At 41.1% G+C, this 14557-nt stretch overlaps 2 protein-coding genes across 2 annotated transcripts in view; both read left to right on the top strand.

Moving 5' to 3' along the window:
- The window catches only part of LOC141112873 (cadherin-1-like), a 65849-nt gene extending 51950 nt beyond the window's left edge, over nt 1–13899 (top strand). The window contains exons 14-16 of the mRNA XM_073605976.1: nt 7174–7268; nt 11104–11241; nt 11992–13899. Coding sequence (XP_073462077.1) covers nt 7174–7268; nt 11104–11241; nt 11992–12000 — 242 coding nt within the window. The 3' untranslated portion in view covers nt 12001–13899. The remainder of the gene's footprint in view (nt 1–7173; nt 7269–11103; nt 11242–11991) is intronic.
- Nucleotides 1–14557, top strand: part of LOC141112875 (blastomere cadherin-like) — a gene marked incomplete in the record, with an annotated part of 136747 nt that overhangs the window by 95831 nt on the left and 26359 nt on the right.

The raw sequence follows: 14557 nt of genomic DNA on the forward strand, positions 1-14557 counted from the left end.
GTAATATGACATATAATCACACAACATACAGAGATATATAATGTAATATGACATATAATCACACAACATACAGGATATATAATGTAATATGACATATAATCACACAACATACAGAGATATATAATGTAATACTGACATATAATCACACAACATACAGAGATATATAATGTAATATGACATATAATCACACAACATACAGGATATATAATGTAATATGACATATAATCACACAACATACAGGATATATAATGTAATATGACACATAATCACACAACATACAGAGATATATAATGTAATATGACATATAATCACACAACATACAGAGATATATAATGTAATATGACATATAATCACACAACATACAGAGATATATAATGTAATATGACATATAATCACACAACATACAGAGATATATAATGTAATATGACATATAATCACACAACATACAGAGATATATAATGTAATATGACATATAATCACACAACATACAGGATATATAATGTAATATGACATATAATCACACAACATACAGGATATATAATGTAATATGACATATAATCACACAACATACAGGATATATAATGTAATATGACACATAATCACACAACATACAGAGATATATAATGTAATATGACATATAATCACACAACATACAGAGATATATAATGTAATATGACATATAATCACACAACATACAGAGATATATAATGTAATATGACATATAATCACACAACATACAGAGATATATAATGTAATATGACATATAATCACACAACATACAGAGATATATAATGTAATATGACATATAATCACACAACATACAGAGATATATAATGTAATATGACATATAATCACACAACATACAGGATATATAATGTAATATGACATATAATCACACAACATACAGAGATATATAATGTAATATGACATATAATCACACAACATACAGGATATATAATGTAATATGACATATAATCACACAACATACAGAGATATATAATGTAATATGACATATAATCACACAACATACAGAGATATATAATGTAATATGACATATAATCACACAACATACAGAGATATATAATGTAATATGACATATAATCACACAACATACAGAGATATATAATGTAATATGACATATAATCACACAACATACAGAGATATATAATGTAATATGACATATAATCACACAACATACAGGATATATAATGTAATATGACATATAATCACACAACATACAGAGATATATAATGTAATATGACATATAATCACACAACATACAGAGATATATAATGTAATATGACATATAATCACACAACATACAGAGATATATAATGTAATATGACATATAATCACACAACATACAGAGATATATAATGTAATATGACATATAATCACACAACATACAGAGATATATAATGTAATATGACATATAATCACACAACATACAGAGATATATAATGTAATATGACATATAATCACACAACATACAGGGATATATAATGTAATATGACATATAATCACACAACATACAGGATATATAATGTAATATGATATATAATCACACAACATACAGAGATATATAATGTAATATGACATATAATCACACAACATACAGAGATATATAATGTAATATGACATATAATCACACAACATACAGGATATATAATGTAATATGACATATAATCACACAACATACAGAGATATATAATGTAATACTGACATATAATCACACAACATACAGAGATATATAATGTAATATGACATATAATCACACAACATACAGGATATATAATGTAATATGACATATAATCACACAACATACAGGATATATAATGTAATATGACACATAATCACACAACATACAGAGATATATAATGTAATATGACATATAATCACACAACATACAGAGATATATAATGTAATATGACATATAATCACACAACATACAGAGATATATAATGTAATATGACATATAATCACACAACATACAGAGATATATAATGTAATATGACATATAATCACACAACATACAGAGATATATAATGTAATATGACATATAATCACACAACATACAGGATATATAATGTAATATGACATATAATCACACAACATACAGGATATATAATGTAATATGACATATAATCACACAACATACAGGATATATAATGTAATATGACACATAATCACACAACATACAGAGATATATAATGTAATATGACATATAATCACACAACATACAGAGATATATAATGTAATATGACATATAATCACACAACATACAGAGATATATAATGTAATATGACATATAATCACACAACATACAGAGATATATAATGTAATATGACATATAATCACACAACATACAGAGATATATAATGTAATATGACATATAATCACACAACATACAGAGATATATAATGTAATATGACATATAATCACACAACATACAGAGATATATAATGTAATATGACATATAATCACACAACATACAGAGATATATAATGTAATACTGACATATAATCACACAACATACAGAGATATATAATGTAATATGACATATAATCACACAACATACAGAGATATATAATGTAATATGACATATAATCACACAACATACAGGATATATAATGTAATATGACATATAATCACACAACATACAGAGATATATAATGTAATATGACATATAATCACACAACATACAGAGATATATAATGTAATATGACATATAATCACACAACATACAGAGATATATAATGTAATATGACATATAATCACACAACATACAGAGATATATAATGTAATATGACATATAATCACACAACATACAGAGATATATAATGTAATACTGACATATAATCACACAACATACAGAGATATATAATGTAATATGACATATAATCACACAACATACAGGATATATAATGTAATATGACATATAATCACACAACATACAGGATATATAATGTAATATGACACATAATCACACAACATACAGAGATATATAATGTAATATGACATATAATCACACAACATACAGAGATATATAATGTAATATGACATATAATCACACAACATACAGAGATATATAATGTAATATGACATATAATCACACAACATACAGAGATATATAATGTAATACTGACATATAATCACACAACATACAGAGATATATAATGTAATATGACATATAATCACACAACATACAGAGATATATAATGTAATATGACATATAATCACACAACATACAGGATATATAATGTAATATGACATATAATCACACAACATACAGGATATATAATGTAATATGACACATAATCACACAACATACAGAGATATATAATGTAATATGACATATAATCACACAACATACAGAGATATATAATGTAATATGACATATAATCACACAACATACAGAGATATATAATGTAATATGACATATAATCACACAACATACAGAGATATATAATGTAATATGACATATAATCACACAACATACAGAGATATATAATGTAATATGACATATAATCACACAACATACAGAGATATATAATGTAATATGACATATAATCACACAACATACAGAGATATATAATGTAATATGACATATAATCACACAACATACAGAGATATATAATGTAATATGACATATAATCACACAACATACAGAGATATATAATGTAATATGACATATAATCACACAACATACAGAGATATATAATGTAATATGACATATAATCACACAACATACAGAGATATATAATGTAATATGACATATAATCACACAACATACAGAGATATATAATGTAATATGACATATAATCACACAACATACAGAGATATATAATGTAATATGACATATAATCACACAACATACAGAGATATATAATGTAATATGACATATAATCACACAACATACAGGATATATAATGTAATATGACATATAATCACACAACATACAGGATATATAATGTAATATGACATATAATCACACAACATACAGGATATATAATGTAATATGACATATAATCACACAACATACAGGATATATAATGTAATATGACACATAATCACACACATAGGTTGGACTTGATGGACTTTTGTCAACCTCACCTACTATGTAATTATGGGAGAAATCCAGATCTCTGGAAAAACTGCACCTTTTACACTGAGAAGGTTCTGGAGTGACTTCCAGGTATGGACATTACTACATGAAATGTCTTGGACCAATGTACCTGCAAATCAAGAGGAGGGGCGTTATGCTCTTCACCTTGTCCAATCAGAGCATGGTTTGCTTTCATTGAGAAAATGTAAAGAGATCTTTTAATGGTGTCTGTGCTGTGCGGGAGACCTCCTGTGTTCTAAATGCAGCAGGGGAGCCACTTGGCACAGAAGCTAATGGAGATCAATGGTGTAGTATTGGCGGTGTAGTGATGATGTAGTAGAGGTGTAGTAGAGGTATAGTAGAGGTGTAGTAGAGGTGTAGTAATGATGTAGTAGAGGTATAGTAGAGGTGTAGTAGAGGTGTAGTAGAGGTATAGTAGAGGTGTAGTAGAGGTGTAGTAGAGGTATAGTAGAGGTGTAGTAGAGGTGTAGTAGAGGTATAGTAGAGGTGTAGTAGAGGTGTAGTAGAGGTATAGTAGAGGTGTAGTAGAGGTGTAGTAGAGGTATAGTAGAGGTGTAGTAGAGGTGTAGTAGAGGTATAGTAGAGGTGTAGTAGAGGTGTAGTAGAGGTATAGTAGAGGTGTAGTAGAGGTGTAGTAGAGGTATAGTAGAGGTGTAGTAGAGGTGTAGTAGAGGTATAGTAGAGGTGTAGTAATGATGTAGTAGAGGTATAGTAGAGGTGTAGTAATGATGTAGTAGAGGTATAATAGAGGTGTAGTAGGGGTGTAGTAGGGGTGTAGTAGAGGTTTAGTAGTCATGTCTATTACAGTGATTTCCAGCTTCTAGAGGGACCCCTCAGGTACGGTATATCTATAGCTGAGCTCTGCAATGATCAGGCTTGTAAAGGAAATTCTGCAACCTAAATTATCCACATGCAGTATTTTATATTTGCCAAAAACACTTTTTTTTTTTAGGATTTAAGGTTCACCTTTTAAAACATGTTGTTTGAATTTAGGGTGTAACCATAGGTGTGCGCACAGGGTGTGCCAGGTGTGCCTGGGTACACCCTAATCACCCTGCGTGGCACAGATTCCCCCAGTTTAGACTCCTAATATTTTACAAAAGCCCCCTAATGGGGCTCCTAAAAAAATAGTAAAAAATAAAAAAATAAAAACAACTGACACCAGTCTCTGCTCTAATGACATCATCAGTATATATATATATACACATGCACACGCTGTGTTTGAGCTTTGGGGGTGAACACCTCTGGGTGTAACATGATCAGTGCAGTCACACTCCCTCTACCCTTCTGAGAACCTGTATGGAGGTTCAGGCAGAAAGCTGGAGGACTCGTGCAGGAGGCTGACATTGCACCCGCCATCCATGCAAGGCTTTGCAGGCTTTTATCTGAAAAATAAATAAATTAAAAATTTTTCCTGCAAAACAATGAATTTATTATTTTTCCCTAAAGGTGAACTTCCCCTTTAGGTGTGTTTTAGTCCTTCATGTAATAAGGGGACTTTATAGAAGAGTACATTACACCCAGATAGCGAGGATGTGTTGAATTGTAAGTCTTGGTAACTTGCTGCACATCTTCCCTGGTAAGTCTCACACTTGCAGAGCACTTGAAGCACAAGTTCTAGGTGACGCTTTTCCAATTTGTAGCAAATTTGCATGGCAAGTCTCTGGCAAGAGCAAAGTTGCAGTGGTGAGTCTACAGCAAGAGCTCTGCAAGACTACAGCATGAAAGATTCAGCCACAGTGCCCCCTTGTGGTGGGAGGACTATTACACAACATAACTGAACCAGAACTTGCAGCAGACTTGCAGAAAGTTTGCAAAGAAAGGTGATCTGAAGTCATATAATAAAAGGCCTGCGGTCACCAGTGATACATCTCCATCCCTATATACATATGTAAAAAAAGAGAGACTATAATGAGGCTATAAATGAGGTGGTCAGAGTTCGCCACTAAGTAACAAGAGTAATAGCAGTATAAATGTTTATTAAAATGAATGTACATACATGGATAATATGGCATATTAGCTCAGCCAATGGATTTGCACATAATGAAGAGAATAGTTGATACAAACTTTGTACAATGCAGTATATACAAATTCACGCATCAGAAAACCCGAGGCGCGTTTCGTCAGATCATTGCTCGCTCATCAGGGGTGGATGCGGATGAGATGTATCTAAACAGACAAAAAGATGTGTCAGAGAGGTAATGTAAGAACAATGGCAGAATGGGCCGGAGCCAAACGTCCCAATACTTACCAATGAATGAAACCAGAGTCTCCATCACTGAACCCCCAAATGGACGGCAGCAGCCAGAGTATGGGGAGCTGAGGGGGGAGAAGACGGACTCGGGGACCCCCAGGGGGGAGAAGACGGACTCGGGGACCCCCAGGGGGGAGAAGACGGACTCGGGGACCCCCAGGGGGGAGAAGACGGACTCGGGGACCCCCAGGGGGGAGAAGACGGACTCGGGGACCCCCAGAGGGGAGAAGATGGACTCGGGGACCCCCAGGGGGGAGAAGACGGACTCGGGGACCCCCAGGGGGGAGAAGACAGACTTGGGGACCCCCCAGGGGGGAGAAGACGGACTCGGGGACCCCCAGGGGGGAGAAGACGGATAGGGGACCCCCAGGGGGGAGAAGACGGACTCGGGGACCCCCAGGGGGAGAAGACAGACTCGGGGACCCCCAGGGGGAGAAGACGGACTCGGGGACCCCCAGAGGGGAGAAGATGGACTCGGGGACCCCCAGGGGGGAGAAGATGGACTCGGGGACCCCCAGGGGGGAGAAGACGGACTCAGGGACCCCCATGGGGGAGAAGACAGACTCAGGGACCCCCAGGGGGGAGAAGACGGACTCGGGGACCCCCAGGGGGGAAGCCAGGAGCAGACATGGCATAGGTGAAGGTGGTCCTATGGTCTCAGTATGTAGCTTGATAGATTTTTTTACCTTTGATTTGTTCTCTCACAATGCTGACTAAAATAAAGATTATTATATAAACATTTTCCCCCCAGTTATCTATAGATTTGTAATCCTTGTACATTTCTCCCCCATAGTACTGATATTGCTGCTTCTGCTGTTTATGAAGAAGCCACTTCTGCCTCCTGAAGACAAAACGCGTCAACAAGAAGGCGGTGAGGATGAGGATCAGGTACGACACATTCGGGTTTATTGCTGAATTTCCTCTTTAACTGGCAAATCTCTGGAGGTCTACGGCAGATTCCTGGCGGTGCCGTGTTTAACCATTTCATCCCCCCCCCCCCCTATGGGTCCGACCAAATGTTTACTTCTTGTTTATTCATCTTCTATTATCTGTTTATTTCTGCCCCCCTCCCCCCAATTATTCAGCAATAACATCCTCATTACATAAGATTACAAAGTAACAGACGTTGTTGTTTAGAACAGACACGTCTTTCCTTCTCCTGAGGGCCCATTCACACGATCTGCAGATATAATATCGCCCCATTCTGCTCCCGCATGTCAGACGCTCCACGCACTCCGCTTCTCTGCAGTGATAGGAATGAAGTGTCTGTCTGTGCACTTCAAATAAAGTTTGTTAAAAAAAAAAGGAGAGCAATGTGATGCAAAAAAAAAATCACACCGCCCCCTACTGCACCACTCTGGTGCCCGAAACACTGCGCAGGCGGCCGCGGCCGGAGGGGGGCGCAGATCAGTGCGAACGGTCCTGATAGCGGTCCGCAAAAAAAGCTTTTTAGTGGCTAATAAAAAACAGTAAGAAAGAAAAAAGCTCAATTTTGATCAGTATTAGATAAAATAAAAAACAAAAGGGGGTTATTTATGAAAGGAAAATCCACTTTGCACTACAAGCGCTCTGTGAAGCTCAGTCGCTCTAAATCTGAGGGGAAGCTCTGAAATGAGGGGAAGCTCTGCTGATTTTATCATCCAATCGTATACAGGATAAAATGCTGTTTTTTTATTTTCCTTGCATGTCCCCCTCGGATCTCCAGCGACTTTACTTGTACTGCACAGTGGATTTTCCTTTAGTAAATAACCCCCTTTGTGTTACTATCAGAAAAAGATTTTATTTTAAAATGCAACAAAAATGATATTTCTGGTGGAAATCACTGCAGTTATTTCAATGAAAGATTTTTAAAAAATGTTTTCATTTGTTTTCTGATGTGAGATGAAAACAAAATTAACAAAAACAAATAAATATTAATATTTACAAAAATGGAAATAAAAAACATCAACAGGAAGATTCTGGACAAGGAGTGAATGAAGGTGGAGATGATTTGGACGGGAAGGGTTAATTAGGATGAATAGGAATACATTTTATTTAATCTCTTGCCCCCCCATGTGACACAAATGGTTGGGGTCCTGGGGGGGAGGGGCGCCTATTTATTGGAGCAGAGGGGTCACATATTTACGTGAATTGCTGTCCATAAAGTCGTGCTGAGCGCATGCGCGGTGCGCGCTCCCAGCACAGTTACCTGCGCCTAACCACAAGCTCCTGATCGCTGCGTGTGGTTAGGTGCCGATGTTCTGCCGAGAAAGTTCCGCTCGGCGGATTAGTTCCCCCCTCTACTGCGCATGCGCAGTAGAAGCCGGCGGAAATAGCCGAAGCGGAACAGCTGAAAATCAGCTGTACACGGCGCCTGTAGTCGGGCCCCTCGCTTCGCTCGCCATGCTTCGGGCACGACCTCGCTGCGCTCGGCACTTTTAGATTCCCCCTCTAGGTCCACTTGGATGGTGGGGAAGGAACCTGGACCCAGAGCGCAGGCGCCGTGTACAGCTGATTGAAGAGTTTGAGCTTCGGCTATCTCCGGCGGCCGACAGTAGTATGTACTGCGCAGGCGCTGCGCCTGCGCAGTACAGGGGGGAACCTATCCGCCGAAGGAACTTATTCGGCAAGACACCGGTAACTGTGTTTTTGGATCATGTGACTGCCCTGACAGCCAATCATAGCGGTCACATGCTCTTAAGCCCCACCCCCCCTCCTGGCATTATTAACCTCTTAAAGGGCCAGGAGGCGCTGGTATTAATTTTAGTATATCTGGGTGTGTCCAGCATGCTTCGTGTCCACAAATGGTTAAAGGCCAATTGAACTTTTACCATAAATCACCTTCCAGATCACCGATACATTGGAAGTGAATGTTAGAAGTTTTATCGTTTGTTTTCTTTGAGAAGCAGCCACAGCCTGAGTAGAAAAGCCTCTCCTGTGGCAGCAAACTGCAGAGAAGGACCCCTAACTCTATGTGCAGAAGCAGTGGGCTCTCTGTGCAGATGTCTGACACGCCCCCTGCTGAATCCTAACCAGGGCTCTCCAATCAGCAGAGAGCAGGAGCTTTGCTGTTTGCAAAGCTGTAAGTCTGACTCAGCAAGGGGTGTGTTGGAGCTCAGCAGAGAGGCCGCTGCTTCTACAAAGAGACCAGGGGTCCCATTCTGCAGCTGCTGGCAGATGATGGTGTTTTCTAGTCAGGCTGCGGCTGCTTTTATAAAGAAAACATTCCATAAGACATTGAAAACTTTTTGTTTTGAAGCACTTAGAACGTGTTTAGTTGATTTAAAGTGTCTGTAAACCCCCCAAATCCCCAGTGTGGTGACCGGCCTCCGGTGATACACAGAGAGGAAACAAATCCTCCCACATAAGTTGTACTTGTTTACCTGCAGTCTTCTCTTCTCTATAACCATTCAAAGTGCAGAATTTATACAGCTTGTCTGAGCTTCTGGAAAGCAGGGGGCGGGGAGCTACACTCTGCAGAGCTCAGTGAGGAGAGCTCTGAGTGCTGATTGGAGGGAAGGGACACACCACCTTTCACACAGCACACAGGAACAGAGCTGAGGCTGTCAATCACAGGCTGTGTGCTGGAGCTCCCTCCCCTGTCACCTTTTTATCTCTGTGTGTCAGGAAAACTCCTCAAAAGTGACTCATCATGCAGATATCAGAGGAAGGAGGCAGCAGACAGAAATGACACTTAGTGCTCTGGACTGAGATAAGTACACACTATAGAGGGATGTGCTTTGTTCAGATTTCATGTCTGAGGATTACAACCACTTCTATCAGATGATAACTCCGAGTCTTGGGGTTTTGCAGTCTATGCATTAAGGTAAAAAAACCTTCTAGCTCCTCCCAGTCCCCTCCCCCTTTCCTTTTTCTCACCTGAGCCCAATCCGATCCAGCGATGTGGGACACTTCCTGCTGTTACCCCAGGACACTTCCTCCCCTTACCCCAGGACACTTCCTGCCCTTACCCCAGGACACTTCCTGCCCTTACCCCAGGACACTTCCTGCCCTTACCCCAGGACACTTCCTGCTGTTACCCCAGGACACTTCCTCCCCTTACCCCAGGACACTTCCTGCCCTTACCCCAGGACACTTCCTGCTGTTACCCCAGGACACTTCCTCCCCTTACCCCAGGACACTTCCTGCCCTTACCCCGGGGACACTTCCTGCCCTTCCCCCAGGACACTTCCTGCCCTTACCCCGGGGACACTTCCTGCCCTTCCCCCAGGACACTTCCTGCCCTTACCCCGGGGACACTTCCTGCCCTTCCCCCAGGACACTTCCTGCCCTTACCCCAGGACACTTCCTGCCCTTACCCCGGGGACACTTCCTGCCCTTACCCCAGGACACTTCCTGCCCTCACCCCGGGGACACTTCCTGCCCTCACCCCGGGGACACTTCCTGCCCTCACCCCGGGGACACTTCCTGCCCTTCCCCAGGGACACTTCCTGCCCTCACCCCGGGGACACTTCCTGCCCTTCCCCGGGGACACTTCCTGCCCTTACCCCGGGGACACTTCCTGCCCTTCCCCGGGGACACTTCTTGCCCTTACCCCTGGGACACCCATCCAGAGCTCTCTCTCTGCTCTTCCTCCCCATCAATATTTAGATCAGCCATTCTTTCTGTAAGCCTAATTTTAACTTTCAGCTCAGTGTAATTATCAGGCCATTTACAGAAGGGAAAAAAGTTTTCTTGCATTTTCTTAAAGAACCGTAACTAAACTTTATTTTTACCCCCCCAGGGTTTAGAACTTGGCCAGCTTCACCGTGGTCTTGATGCCCGCCCTGAGGTCATTTATGATGATGTCTTCACAACACCAACTCCTCCGTCCGGGCCAAGACCAGCCAATCCCGATGAGATTGGAACCTTGATTGAGGAGGTAAGTAGTCGTACTTTCAGCTTCATCTGTAGAAGTGTACAGTGCATGGAGAAGCAGTACAGCCTGGTGTTGGGTTTCCTATCACATCCCAGACCAGACGGAGGAGGGGCCCGCCATGTGTTAGGCTGGCTATACATGTTCAATGTTCATGTACAATTTTCCTTTAGATTTACCAAAAACCATATAAACTAAACAACTGAGAATTGTATCCAATCAGGCAGAGCTAAAGAGTAGGGATTATGTCCCTGAGGGGTGCGCTCCCGCTGTGCGGTGTGAATGCTGCATCCTCTATATAAATGGAGATCCACATTCACAGAGACTGCAAGAGAACCGACACAAAATGCTGAAATCACAAACCTAATGCCGGATAAGGATCCTTCTTCTGTTTGTATCAAATTCCAATGAGATTTCAAATAAAAGTCACATGGCTAATACAAACCCCTCCCCCTTGTGTGAGAGCTTTGTGAAATAGACCTGAGTGTTGTAGAAGTGTACGGATTATGTGATCCACCTTAAAGTGTATCTGAACCCAGGAGAAAAAAATGTTAACCCTTCATAGGACAGGGAGTGTGTCAGGACTTCTTTACACCCCCTCTCATCTCAATAACAGGGGAGGTGTTTTGTAGTTCTCAGAGTTAGCAGGGAACAATGTAGCTGATAACAGTGCAGAGGCAGAGAGTACAGGAAGTTATCAGCTCACAAGATTTCTGTCTGGATGATTGACGTTTTTTTTCCTTTTGTAATTGTCAGATACAATAAAAAGAATGTAAAAAATGACCGCATGGACCCATCCCCCCCTCTCCATACAATTCACTACTAATGTTGGACTATGAAGGTAGCGGGTCGGAAGCCGCCTCTCTCAGCTCCCTGCACTCCTCCAGCTCTGGTGGGGATCAGGATTACAGCGCTCTGAATGACTGGGGGCCTCACCAAGCTGGCCGACATGTACGGAGGAGACGAGGACTTATCTGCACACTGTAACCCTTCAGGAACTGTCAGTGCCGCCATCCCATAGCACTGTGTACATAGCCAGTATGGAGGACCATCACTTCTTCATTTCCCAGGACTGCGGCTTAGTGCTGACCGAGTCGTCCTCATGGGGACTTCACACGCGGCCTTCCTTGCTGCAGGAAATGCGTTGATTATTATTGTCGTTTTCTATAGATCGCCCCCTTTAAAGCAGACCTGTCACCCCGAAATCCTTCCACCAGACAATCGGTAAAGTGGCCCTACATTCACAAAGTGCTTCATATAAAAACGTTCACAGAGTCAGAGATGTGAATGAAATGGATGGAATCATATAGAGGGAGAATTTATGTTCCTCTTCAGGAACCCCATATTAGTGGGTTACCATCGGGAAGTGAAAAATGGCTGCAAATGTCGATCGATAGGCTCCTCTGCATTCAGTTTCCAAACACACCATTAAAAATGTTGTTGCCTCTTCATTTATTGGTCCTTTAAGGACCTGATTGCAGCGTATAGTCAGTGTGATATGAACATTCCACCAGAGAAATCCATTGTAAAGGATTCCTTCTCTTTTCTGATACACCACGGCAAGAGCTCCAACACTAAACCTCGTGTGACCGTTCATCATGTGACCCTTCATCATGTGACCGTTCATCATGTGACCGTTTATCATGTGACCATTCATCATGTGACCGTTCATCATGTGACCGTTTATCATGTGACCGTTTATCATGTGACCATTCATCATGTGACCGTTCATCATGTGACCATTCATCATGTGACCCTTCATCATGTGACCGTTCATCATGTGACCGTTCATCATGTGACCCTTCATCATGTGACCGTTCATCATGTGACCCTTCATCATGTGACCGTTCATCATGTGACCCTTCATCATGTGACCCTTCATCATGTGACACGGCTATTCTCAGCTGCTGAAGCAGAGAGTGAGCGTGCTCTGAGTCGGTACTCGGGCACACTTGCTTGTCCATGTCCATGTTCCTGGATGGCAGCTTCCCATAATAAGAAGGAACTCTCCCCTCATAACCCTCCATCAGTATTGGACAGAATCCGCTCTGCAATGCACTGAAATCAATACAGGGGGCGCCACTGATGCCTCCAGCTACTTCTCCTTTTCTGATCTGAGTTCCCAGCAGGTAGTCAGGGATGTCAGGACTTACAGTCTGCTTATTTGTCCCTAATGCCGCGTACACACGAGCGGACAATTTGACCGGACTGGTCCGGCGGACATTTCGATCGTGTGTGGGCTTCATCAGACCTGCAGCGGACTTTTTTGGTTGAAAATCTGACAGACTTTAGATTTGGAACATGTTTCAAATCTTTACATCAGAACTCCGCCGGACCCGGTTCCTATTGAAAAATCCGCTCGTCTGTATGCTGGTGGTGCTCCTCAGGGGTTCCTCAGCTTATAATTGCCTCCTCAGAACCTTGGTGGGACATCTACATCTCATGTATAAATGCTTTAACCCTTCATCTCCTGAGATCATTGTCTTCTTCTCTGTCAGAGGTGTCTTCCATGTCTATGATATTTCTGCCTGGAGGAACTCTGCCCTGTATCTAGATCTACATCTACAGACATTATAGTGAAAGCTCCAGATATTCGATGTGTTTATCATCCATCTTATTTTTGTATAAAAGAAAGTTGTCTATATAAAATAAAGATTTTAAAAATGACATTTTGTGTTGTGTCATATTTTAGTCATCTTTGGTCATTTTCACACATTAGGGGCTACTTTACTCACTTTGAAAAAGTGGGCAGGTCTGAGGGGGAGGACCAAGGGGTGGTAACTCAGTTCTCCGGAGCCCAGCCCCTGAGGAGTCCCATTTAGACTTTTTCTTTTTTTTTTATTCATTGTTCTAGTTTTCCCTGCGGGTTTTGGATCTCTTTGCGGGTTTTAACCCCTGACTGGACCCACCTCACACGTAAGATGGATGTCCCTGCAGTAATGCAGCACACTTATTACACTTTATAGAACACCTGTCACTATGTAGAAGCCAGCCCAATGATTCCTGTACACATTATCAGGAACACTCATTTGCAGATCTGCTTTTGTAAATGTCCATCCAGGGTTGTCCATTGTTTTATCATAGGGACACTATGACAGCACTGGTTGGTGGGGACACTGGGACAGCACTGGTTGGTGGGGACACTGGGACAGCACTGGTTGGTGGGGACACTGGGACAGCACTGGTTGGTGGGGACACTATGACAGCACTGGTTGGTGGGGACACTGGGACAGCACTGGTTGGTGGGGATACTGGGACAGCACTGGTTGGTGGGGACACTACGACAACACTGGTTGGTGGGGACACTGGGACAGCACTGGTT

Source organism: Aquarana catesbeiana, linkage group LG11 (genome assembly GCF_042186555.1).
Source record: "Aquarana catesbeiana isolate 2022-GZ linkage group LG11, ASM4218655v1, whole genome shotgun sequence".
NCBI classification, from domain to species: domain Eukaryota; kingdom Metazoa; phylum Chordata; class Amphibia; order Anura; family Ranidae; genus Aquarana; species Aquarana catesbeiana.